We start from the raw sequence: 12,047 nt of genomic DNA, 5'->3' as shown, positions 1-12,047 counted from the left end.
AAAGCTTTGGAGCACCACAGTCTCCTCAAGAGATTGCAGCATTGAGAGCTGAACTGTTACATCAAGTCATTAAGGAGTTTGGCTCTGATCTCAAAGGGGATGAAATTGAACTTTGAACTGTAAATAAGTTGCTTAAAAGAAGATAACCTAGGCCCAAGTGGAAGAAGAATAAAAATAGGGACTTTCATCTAGAAAAAGAAAGAGGGCCAGGGAAGTTTTCCAAGCTGTAAATACTGTACTCAAGACTGTTTAAAAGAATTTTCGAAGGCCTCAAAGAAAGTTGCTCAAAGACTTTATTACCCGTAAATAAGAGATGGAGAAAAGAGACTTTGTGTGTTGATCATCTCACTAACTGAATCCGAGCTACTTTAAAAATGGGAGTTTGGAAATTCGAATCATAGGTACAAATGTATCATCGGTACACTCATTGTAGGAGTAATTGTAGTAATAGCTGGAGTAATTACTGAGTCCATTTTAAGGGCACGCAAAGGTGAGGAACATGGAGTGAGGGTACATGGGACATCCAAACCTACCACTGCTGTCTCAAAGGAGGGTACATTAGGATCTGAAAAAGGCTTATTAAAGCAAACTAGTGGCTTTCTTCATGTAGATTTATCCAAGGGTGAATATACACTGAATGCTTATGATAAATTGTTGCATGAGCATGTTGACAATGTGGAAGTGAGAGATTGCGATATGTGCAAGTAATTACCTTCTTCGGTTGAAGAGGGAATTCGCTATCACCACCTACTCTTGGAGTATGAAAATAGTTGTAGTTTACTCCTTAGTATGTTTTACAGAAAAGGCAATTATGAGTACTACTTCTCAAATTAAGATGTGGTACTCTCAGAAATACCAGTCTAGAAACGCTTGAACAAATATGATTGTTATAAGCAAATAGAGAGAATGGAAAATTACTTTGCTCCAACAGTAACATTAGACACCACTAACGCACATGGACGTAACTTAATTTGCATATTAACAGACAGAACAAATACTGTAATGGATCAAGTAGAAGATAGACATAGGGGATCAGTTGTTAAATCTGATAACAAGGGCAAGAATTCTGAGAGGACCAAGGTGGAGTTTGCTCAAAAAGCTAAGGGAAGTTCTAGTTCTATAGTTTTGGATTGGGAACAACGAGGCAAGTTATGCATACGTCAAGTTCAGAGCTGTTATGATACTGTATTTATGGGATAGAGAGTGTATGATCATTTTCAAAGATATGCCATGTGGAGGATTTGGAAAGAAAATTTAACAGTAGAGAAAAACAAGGACTGAGTGCTGGTGAAGTTGTGGGAGACATATTTGGAGAAATGAGACCTAGTCTGGGAGTGTTATTGCATGACATCAAGATTAGGAGGCTGTCTACTATCGTGCATAAGTTTTCTGCTATCACAGCTCAGTCTTTTCTATTCATAGATGGGAAGATGGTCTCGGTAAGGGCAATGGTAATGCAGAACCATATTCTTTAGATGTGTTACTGGCAAAAGAAGACAGAGTCTGTTGAATGCAGTGTTTTACTTATATTCCTGATAGAATTAGAGATCTGGGGGGATATATCAACAATATCACTGATATACATCATGTGATACAAACTCTGGCAGGTGGAGGAGTTTAGGATAAGATTGGGAAAGGATTTGGCAAAGTTAGAAGTTTGTTCGCAAACCTAGGAAGTGGGATCTTTGGATACATCTTGAAGCTGTTAATAATTGTTGTGATCTGTGCTATTATTTTGGAAGGGATGATAAGGGTATGCAAGTGACACAAGGAGAGGCAAGTGGTGAACTCCTTAAGGGAAAGAGAGAGAAGGGTAGAAAGACTGCATGACAATCGTTACGAGAATTTGAACCGATTGGAGGAGTTCAGACAGAGGAGATTAGCTAGGACATCTATTTAGATCGGTGTACAGGGATATTCTGGAGTGTTTTCTGATGACTCAACATCATCAGAGGAGGGTACTGATAAAGTGGAAATCTTATTCAATGTGTAGGGGTGCCTCATAATCACGTGTAAAGTCACCCCCATATTATCATTTATTGTGTTAAAGTGAAGTGCCAGAATTATGAAATGTATTAACATGAATACGTGACATAGTTTAGGCCATTGACCAGTAGCATGGAAAAGTAACATAGAAAATGAATGTATCAGTAGAAAACGTTAACATGGCGAAAATTTGCGTACTAAATATACTTATTAATTAGGTGATTTTATAAGTGGGCAGATGTATTAGTTGAAATTGCATTACTTTCATGTGGATTCGAAAAGCCTTCATGGTGCATTCTTATATTAGCTGAAATTCATAAGACTGAAATGCAGGTCCCTGAGAACTCTCGTTTTAGAATTAAAAGTTTGAATTTCATGTGTGCTGTTGCATATATTCTTTCTCACGTTTTGTGTTGCAGGTGAAGAAGCACTTTTGTTAGACAGAATAAGGTCTTTGTTTTATAAGCTAGGCAAGGAGATAAGAAGTTAAAATTGGGTTGGTTGAGTTGATAACGGAAGGCCGTGTATTCCACAGAGGAATAAGCTTGGGAACCAAGGACAAACTGTAGTGAGGAAGGTACACCGTCGACTGTGGAAAAATACCTTCAGGACTGTACTCAGAGCAGATGGCGTAATTCAAAATGCACCATGGGAGTGCTACTGGTGGATAACTGGTTGTTGGAATTATAGACAGAGCCCCATTTTTTACTTGCCTTCAGAGAGAGAGCATCTTAGAACAAGATCTGTCTTGGTATCTTTATGCTACTTGACCAGTGGATCATGGAGAGACTTATTAAGAAGACTCTATCTGCTGACACCTTTTACCCTTTCTGAAAATGCATAATTAGGGATGTTCAAGCTAGCCTGGCTGATGAGGGGTGTTACCTCAAAATCGGTCCCAGGATGCTTGTTTCTGGTTCAGGGAAGACCTGGCTTGGCAGTTCAGGCTGGACTGTTCCCATGAGGCACACGGTCAAGACTGATTTGCATATAGCTGGGTCTAAGCTGAGGTGGCAAAGTGAGCTAAAGAAGGATGATGGATTCAACCCAGGTCTGTGACAGGAGGTGAGTGTCTGAAAAGTTTTAACACTCCGTCTATTATCTCCTTGTGTTTGCTTAATTAGGGATGTCACCTTAGTGTTAGAGATTTAATGGTCATCATTCACCAACCCTTAATGCAGGGAAACTTGGACTCATGCTTCCTGATTTTCTGTATCTTACTTCTTGAACTAATTGTGTTGTTTATGCTACACCCATCTAAATTGGTTGTGCAGATTTGGCTCATGCTGATATGTTTGCATTTCTATACCCTTATATTGAGAGGTCTTTATGTCCAGTTATTTTTGGCACCGTAATAAAACAACCTAACTTGAAGAAGTAGTCCTTTGGTTATTATGGATAAGAGAAAGCTATTGTTTAATTGATTTTTTTCATAACAACTTTCATCCCTTTACATTTTCATGCTGTGAAAAATAACCATCGGAGTTTGATTTTAGAACAGGACTAGAACTTATGGGAACTTCCAGTATCTTCTCTACAAAAGGTGGCAAACGTGGACTTGCTTATTAATCAACATTCATGCTAAAGGTTGCAGAGCACATGTTAAAATGTGACTTCATGTTAATTTTCTTCCCTTTTAATTGTTACACTATATAGATGTATGCAAATGATTAATTTAAACCAACAGTTATCTCATACCTGGGTGTAATGGGCGATCCATGCATCTGGAGTCCGTTCACCAATCCCGTATGTGAAATTCTCCTCTTGTTTATACCAGGTTTTAATTACGTATTCCCATGGGGCGGGATAATTTATCTTGTACATTATTTCACCGCAAGCAGTTGCTAAAACAGAGAAAGGACACAGAACAAGAAGGGTATGAAAGCTGTATGCAAGACACACTCGTGCCAGCCCTACTTACTGGTTTAGGTGGTATCCTAATTATTGTGCACCCCATTTTCAAGGACTGCTGCCAGCTTGTGATTTGATCTCAACAATAGGTCTAATTCACAAATATTTCGCTGCTACGGACTCTTGTAGTACTTCCGGCTTACTCCTGGCAGGCGCCCTCCCCAGACACTTACCAAGTTTCTTACTCCCACTATTGTGAAAGATCACAACCATGAGCTAGGTCTATGTGGGAAGACTCTGACATAATGGCTGTTTTTTACCTGTCTCGTTCACCATTCGCCATTCCCCATTAGCTCCAGTGTTTTGTTCTGCTTTTTATATTTACTTTAGTACATGATGAAGGGAAGAGAATGTGGCTTAATGGCTAGAGCAGTGGCATGATTTTTGGGGCGGCAGCCTCACACCCCACCTCTTACCTGCACTGTCGCAGGGCAGCAAAAGCAGGACTTGCTAGCACCCGCCTTGCTTTTACGTGCGGCCGCCGCAGACAGAAAACACAGGGACCGCCATGGGCGGTTTAAGGTCTAGCTACACCACTGGGTTTGAGACTGGTTGGAGGCTCAAACATCCTGTGATCTGGGCAAATCACTTAATCTCCCTGTGCCTAAAAATGATTGTGCCCGTCTGGATTGCAACTGGTGCTCACTCATGTAAAGCGCTCTGATACCTTTGGGTTGAGTTTTTGCAGTATAAAACTGCGAAGAAAAAAAAACCCTCCTTCTCGAGGGCAGAGCAGATTGTCATCAGAAGCTGATGGGCAGCATTTGCACTAAGGAGATGCAGAGAGTGGCGAGGCTGATGCTTCATGCTTACAGATTGTCTCATTATACAGACCACCACTCTCTTCACTCATTTGAGTGCTACATATCAATAAAGCATGATACTGTGCCCAGCTGAACAGAGTGTTCCGCAAAGGGTTTAAAAAGATACTGGTGAAAGACACTCTTAGTTTTTGACTTAAAGATAGTGCAAGACATGATGAGTGCATGCCTGTCAGGGGTGCCAGCGGTCCACCATGTGTCCTGCTTGCACCAATGTGGGGGCTGCTTCAGCTACACTTTCTCAGTCAGGACAGTAGCATCCAACTCCAATAGCTGCCAAATGGCATTAAATAGCCTTTTCCCACAAGCAATGTAATAATTCAACTCATTACTGGACCTAAAACGCCTATGCTCGACAGTGATGTAAGTGGATATTTAAAAACTATAATATTTAACAAGAAAGAATAAGAAAATCTGATAGTCCTTTCTCAAGACTGCCCCTGGCAAGAAATCTACTCTTCAAGGCACCAAATCTAGTATCAGAGTGAATTTTGAAGTTTCATGTTTGTATTTGTTTACGGATTTCTTAATTAATTGTTAAATCTCAGCTCCAAAAAGTTTTAGCTGTCTGCTAGCGGGATCTGTTATTTCTAATATACATAGGGCCCGATTCACAGAACTAACTTAAGACAAAATCCTAAACTTACTACCATTTTGGTATTCACAGAAGACACTTACTCATTTTGGTATTCACAGAAGGCACTTACTCATTTCGGTATTCACAGAAGTTAGGAGTCCTAAAGTTAGGACTCCTAACTTCTGTGAATACCGAAATGAGTAAGTGCCTTCTGTGAATACCAAAATGAGTAAGTGCCTTCTGTAAATACCAAAATGGTAGTAAGTTTAGGATTTTGTCTTAAGTTAGTTCTGTGAATCGGGCCCTTAGAGTGTGCTTTGGGAAGCCCCTTACTCATTATTGGATGGCTTTTGTAAGACATTGGAAAGGATGTGAGTCTATCCCAAGAAATAAGCCTGTGCTCCTCTTTTTACCTAGAACCAAGTACCCCATTGTAGCACTTGACTCTCACAGGTAGATGGAAATCCCTTTGGTGACGTCCTCATAAGCATGGAACACCTCTAGTAGGTCCTGAATCCTTCAACCGCAATGCCCCGGAACTGTACTGGATGCATTATCACAAGATACCAGGATGTCATTATCAATGGGACAGGCCTACTGGATTTGTCAGGGTGTCACCACATCAGTAAAAGCAGCAACATTATTCACATATGTAAGACCATTGAAGTCAACGGGGATTGTACCAATATAAAGTGCATGCTAAGACCCACCATTAAAGTCAATGAGGGTAGTACCGGCAATCAATCACATTCATTATTCTGTAACCCTGCATTGTCAACCATTACCATTGTCAATAAAACACTGTGTTCAAAAGAATATGTCTAGAGTACTTTTACATTTGTCATGCTGATAGTGCACATTTGGGACCAACCAACAGGGGGGTCTGATTTGCAGCACCTCAGTACAAAAGTACAGGCTCCACAAGTGCTTGAAATTAGCAAAAGTATCTTCCTAGCCCACTGGGCCTGAAGAGACCCAATGTGGTCAGCTGGACTCAAATCCCAAAGTCCCTCATCACAGGGTATCAGGTTGCTTCTCCTAGCTGATAATTTATTCGACAGCATTATTCCTAGGTTTTTATTTTTCATTACTCCTAGGTCGATCGTCTTCTCATATTTTGTGCAGGGTTTGTTAACTCAGCTTGGAAAATTGTAGAAGCAAGGCACTCCTAGCCAATCCTAGGGTGCAGCATCATCCCTCCACTCCATTTTTTTCTTTTTCTTTTTCTTTAGATCATACCATCTTGAAATATTTGGGATCCTGTATTTGATAGAGAAATCTGCTAGAATCTTGATTTAATAAAAACCTGTGACTGAAATCTTGGTCTTTGTTGAAAAAAGGCCACAATGTTGGCTCGTAAATGAAGCCCAATAGTATATTTTAAAGTCAGGAAGTGCTAAACCACCTTGGCTGAATGGATATTTAAAAAATTTGATAGCCCGCCTTGCCCGCCTGCATCCCCAAATAAAACTACCTACTATACCATCCAGTTACTTAAAAAACAGATTCGGAAGTTTCAAAGGAATAGATCTAAATAAGTAAAGAAACCTGGGAAGAATCGTAATTTTGACGATATTACATCTTTCGATAATACTGATTGGAAGCTTATGTGATTTTTCAAGATTCTTAGACATATCATTCAATAAAGCTTCGTAATTTAATTTAATGATGCTTTGTATCTGAGGAGTATGATGAACACCAAGATACATAGAGGTCCATTAGGATGACAGGCGGAAAAGCATCCCGACCGCCATGGTAGCGGGAAAACACCGCCTGCCAGGACCGCGGGAAAACAGCTGGTCCAATTATTATGCTCCGCAGTGGAAATCTGACCGCAGCGGTCGGATAGCGGCAGTTAACATTGTGGCGGGCGGTGCTGTTAGCAGCACCGCCGCGATGTCCAAGCAAGCATGTTCTGCATGTCCCTGCACTGTGTTGCAGGCACTGCACAGTGTATGCCATCTGGTACAGGGACATGTAGGAGGGTACCATGGGTACGCCCCCAGTGCACCCACATCCCCCCACACATTGGAGGTCCACAATGGACCCCCGTAGACATTCTCCGCATGCCTTTCCATGGTGGTTCCACCGCCGCGGAAAGCTGGCTACTGCCGGCATCATAATCGTGCCGGCGGTGGTTGGCCCTGATCCGCCACAATTGTAGTGGTCCAGCTCCGCACAACAGGCAAGCGGGCGGACTGCAACCGGTGGAAAAGTGGCAGGCGGAAAATCACACCGCTGCGGTAACGACCGCAATGCTAATCGCACCGGCGGTGTTCAGGGCTTCGATGGCGGGCGGATGTCTGCCGCTGATCCGGCAGTTGCTACCGCCCGCCCGGCGCAGGACATCTGCCCTCCATCCTAATGGACCCCTTAGATTCTGGACAATGTCCCATTATGGGGGTTTCTGGTGTATAGTAAAACAAAATCTGGGTATTATTGATGTTTAATTTATATACAGAAAAGACGCCAAAGCTATTAGCCTCTTGATTAATTAATTCTACAGACCTGGCTGGGTCTGTAGAGAAGATTGCGATGTCATCCGCATAAGCATTACGTTTTAACTCATTAAGTCCAGAGGATAGTGTTCGGATACCTTCATGCATCATAAGTGTTTGAATAAAAGGTTCAAGATACAAGGCAAACAGCAGAGGAGAGAAAGGGCACTCCTATCTTGTACTCCTATTAATACGAAACGCCCTAGACTGTAAACCCTGATAGCTTAATTTAGCCTGGGGTGAACAATAAAGCACTCTTACCCATGTCACGTATCGATCTGGGATTCCCATAGCTACAAGAGTATGCCATAAGTAAGCCCATGTCACCCGACCAAACGCTTTTTCTGCATCCAAGAGCATCATTCCCATTTTGACATTAGTTTGCTCCGCTAAATCAAATGCCATAATGGCTGTATTAATATGAGTAGTCATGTCCATTCCTCTAATAAAGCCATTTTGTTGCTCCGAAACCAACTTTTCCATAAAGGGAGAGAGACGACTAGCCAAGAACTTCACTAACCATTTGGCATCAGTATTAATAAGAGAAATCGGGCGGTACGATCCACAAGATGCAGATGGCTAGTTTTTTCTTAAAAACAGGTTTGTATTATCCCATGAAGGAGCCACCATACCTGTTTCTCCTTTTTCTTTAATAACTCATACAAACAGTGGAGTTAGGATGTTCTTGAAACTTTGTAAAATTCTATCGGGATCTGATCATCCCCTTTAGCCTTCCCCGTCGGAAGAGACGCCAAGGCAGACCATATATCCTCTACCGATATCTCCTGCTCTAATTGGGTGACCTCCTTGGCTGTTAATGATGCAATTTGAGCTTTATCTAAATAGCCAGAGATCTCCCCTTGGTCGGTCACATTTGAAGGCGCATATAGATCTTCATAAATGAGAGCAAATTGTTCCAAAATCGCCCCAGGTCCAGTGTGACTCACATTGTCTGCCCCCTTAATCTCCACAATCCTACTTTTAGCTTTTTTGTTTGCAATTTTATAGGCTAATACTCTCCCGATTTGTTTGCTTTATTCATATTGTTCAGAACAGAATTTATTAAAGATGACTGCCGCCTTTTCCTTAATAATCCCTAATGCCTTCTCCTTTGCTTCTACAAATTTCACATAGATTGAACATTGATCCTCATCCTGTCTTCTAAAAGCTTGGGCATGAGATAATTTCAAGCCAGTAAAGTAACTAGGGCCGCCTTAGTGACAGCCTCTTTAGTTTTGTTCTTAGATAATATAAATTTCTGAGTAATGCCTCTGACGTAAGCATTCAAAGAGTCCCAGATGATATAAGAAGATGCTGTGCCAAGATTAAAACTCATACATTCAGCCAAGAGTTTCCCCATATGTAGAATATATTCATCCTCAGATAGTAAATAGCGTGGAAAAGAAAAAGGACGGCCTATCTTAGCAACCATTGACGCTTGGGCTGTTAATAATATTCGGTTACGATCTGAAGATCTCCATCTTTAACATGTTCAACACCATATTGCTAACCCACGCCATATCCAACCTTGAGTATTGCCTATGTGGGCAAGAATAAAATGTAAAGCCTGGGAAGTTAGGATAAAGGGCTCTCCAAGCATCCTGTAGGTCATGGAGCCTCGCCATTTCCAAGATTACATTCTACACTTTCGACATCCTAACAACTAATCGTCGGGAGGTTATATCTAACCTCTGATCCATAATGCAATTGAAGTCTCCCATAACTATTAGTGTTCCCTGAAATTCAAGTAAATTAAGCATAAGCGTATAAAAAAACTGCAGGGTCATCTATATTAGGCCCATATATTGCAACTAGGACATATTTCATCCCAAAGACCAATAGTTGAGCAATAGCCCACCTTCCCCTCACATCGGCCATAACGCGCTCAATTTTATACTGTAAAAATGTACTAACTAAAATAGCCACCCCTCTCATTGACTCTGTTTGAGATGAGCAAACCACAGTAATATACCCTAATTGGTTAAGCAGAGTACGGTCCTTGAAGAAAATATGAGTTTCCGTTAACAAAACAAAGTGAGGGCGGTACATTTTCAACTCTTCCCGCACAAGTTGACGCTTTACGAGTAGCATTCAGCCCAGATACATTCCAACAAGAATTTGATCACTGCCATTTTATAGCAATAAATTCAATTTCTGCACATTTCTTCAAAAACTCACGAAAAACCACTCCCCCTAAAAATAAATTGTCCTGTTTAAATCCTTTGCATTTTCCCTGTGCCCAACATCCCCCTCCCCAACCCTCACTTTCCCACCACCCCGTGTCTTAAGAAAGGAATCAGCCCCCTCATTACTGTCTGAAAGACAGCCTTTTAGGAAGTCCAGCTGCAGAGTGTTAGAGAAAAAAAGGGAGGGAATAGGAAAATATTTTCCCCTCCCCTCCCCTCAAGCAGTGTAGGCATGCAGGATGACAAGTGTATGCAGAGTAAATATTGTCAACTCCGACTAACTATGCCAAACAAAAAAGAGAAAGTAGACCCATGATTGTCCCAGCTATTTCCCCGATTCCTGTTGCCAAGACCTCAGAACTTCCTGAGCCTCTTGCTCTGAAAACGCCAGTTTAGTATTGCCATCCTTTGTTATCTTTAGGTGGCGAGGCTCCTGGAGATAGACCTGCACCCCTGCTGCTTTCAAAGGATCGATAAGATGCCGAAGTATCCAGCGATGATCCATAGTATCTTTGCAGAAGTCAGATTTAACAAACATTGAAAAAGACTCTGTGCGTACTGGGGTAGTAGGTCTGGCTTTGATTGATATTGCTTGTCATAATAGAAAGTTACCTAAACATATCAGAATGGGTCTTGGAAAGTGGCCAGGAGGTCTGTTAGTAACCAGTGGGAGCCTATGAGCCTGATGTATTTGGCTATCCCAGTGCCAATCAGCCAGCCCTGGAAAAGACTTCTGGAACAGATCAACCACATATGCTTGACAGTCCGTCCCTTCCGTTCCTTCTGGTACCCCAAATACTCGCAAATTATTGCGTCATTGTCGATTTTCTAAATCTTCAACCTTCATCTGCATCGATCTTAATTGCGTCTCATGTATGTCCATACGTTTTGATGTTTGACTCAAGTGATCTTCAGTGCCAGATGCTCTCTGTTGAAGCTCTGTGATATCAGAAGTGATAGAAGCTATCTGATCTTTCACCTCTGTGAGAGTTGATCTGATGGCGGAACTGTCAGCTCTAGCCTCAGCATAGTACGCCTGAGCTTCTGCCCTTTGCCATTTGTACTTGTAGTATTTTAAGTATTTCTTGTAGCGAAGTATGCTCAGTTGCCTGGCTAGAGCTGTCAATCTGGTCAGTCTGATCCACCGACTCTCCCAAATTTTGTTGAATGAATAACGCATTTGGCAAAGATGTTGGAGGGGAGAGCACCGGTGATCGTTTTTGACTATTAATATTTCTAGTATCCTTACAACCAGTAACATCACCATTGTTACCCTCATCTATCACTGAGGGAACTGGAAAAGCCTGAATAGTTGGAAGGAGCAGTTCAGGACTTGAGCCAGACAATCGTGAAATTATTTTCTTCACCTCCCCCTTCTTTGTAACCCACTTGTGAAGCAGGCTGCTAGTTATAGCAGATTTGGTGGTTTTAAGGGAAGTGTCTCCTTGCTTATCTCCAATCTTCTTTTTATTCTGTCTCTGAGCCCTTGATTTAGCAGTCCCTTAATTCTGTTTGTTTAGCGATGTTCCCTCCTTGCCATGTTCAATCGATTCATCACAGCTAACAGTTATCCATTCATTAATAGCAGGAATTGGACCTTGTGGCTCTTCCTGATCCCTGAATTAATTACTAAGATATCTGCCCCTCCAGCATATGAGCAACTAGAACTTTGTTCCAAAGTTTGAGAAACAGATTGATTATAGTCCTCATTTACACTAACAGTACCCTGATCCACATCACCAGATATTTCCTCTTGATTTTCAGAGACTACGCCATAGCCATCTTTGCAGAAAGGTGTTGGCCTAAGTTGAATAATCTGCAAAGTCTGGAGAGATTGTAACAGTTGGATATCCCCAGGAGTCTCTATATTTAGAGTAAGATGTTGGGCAGAGGCAGATAAAGATGTAGACGCTGTCGAGATCTCCCCTGAGGCTGTTGATTCTGTTGGTTCTGTTAGTACTTTATGAACCGTAAGTTTAAATATTTTTGTATCCATCTGTATTTCCTTACTCGCAGATGGAGACACTACCTTAATTAACGCACTCACCATATCCGACTCTGGAGGATA

At 41.6% G+C, this 12,047-nt stretch overlaps 1 protein-coding gene across 1 annotated transcript in view; it reads right to left on the bottom strand.

Moving 5' to 3' along the window:
* The window catches only part of LOC146816609 (cysteine-rich venom protein-like), a 559,639-nt gene that overhangs the window by 59,987 nt on the left and 487,605 nt on the right, over positions 1-12,047 (bottom strand). The window contains exon 6 of the mRNA XM_085610485.1: positions 3,685-3,830. Within this exon, the coding sequence (XP_085466611.1) occupies positions 3,685-3,830 (146 nt within the window). The remainder of the gene's footprint in view (positions 1-3,684; positions 3,831-12,047) is intronic.

The sequence above is a fragment of the Triturus cristatus genome, chromosome 6 (genome assembly GCF_964204655.1).
Source record: "Triturus cristatus chromosome 6, aTriCri1.1, whole genome shotgun sequence".
Lineage (NCBI taxonomy): Eukaryota > Metazoa > Chordata > Amphibia > Caudata > Salamandridae > Triturus > Triturus cristatus.
The sequence above is the reverse complement of the archived record's forward strand: the minus strand, read 5'-3'. Positions and strand labels throughout refer to the sequence as shown.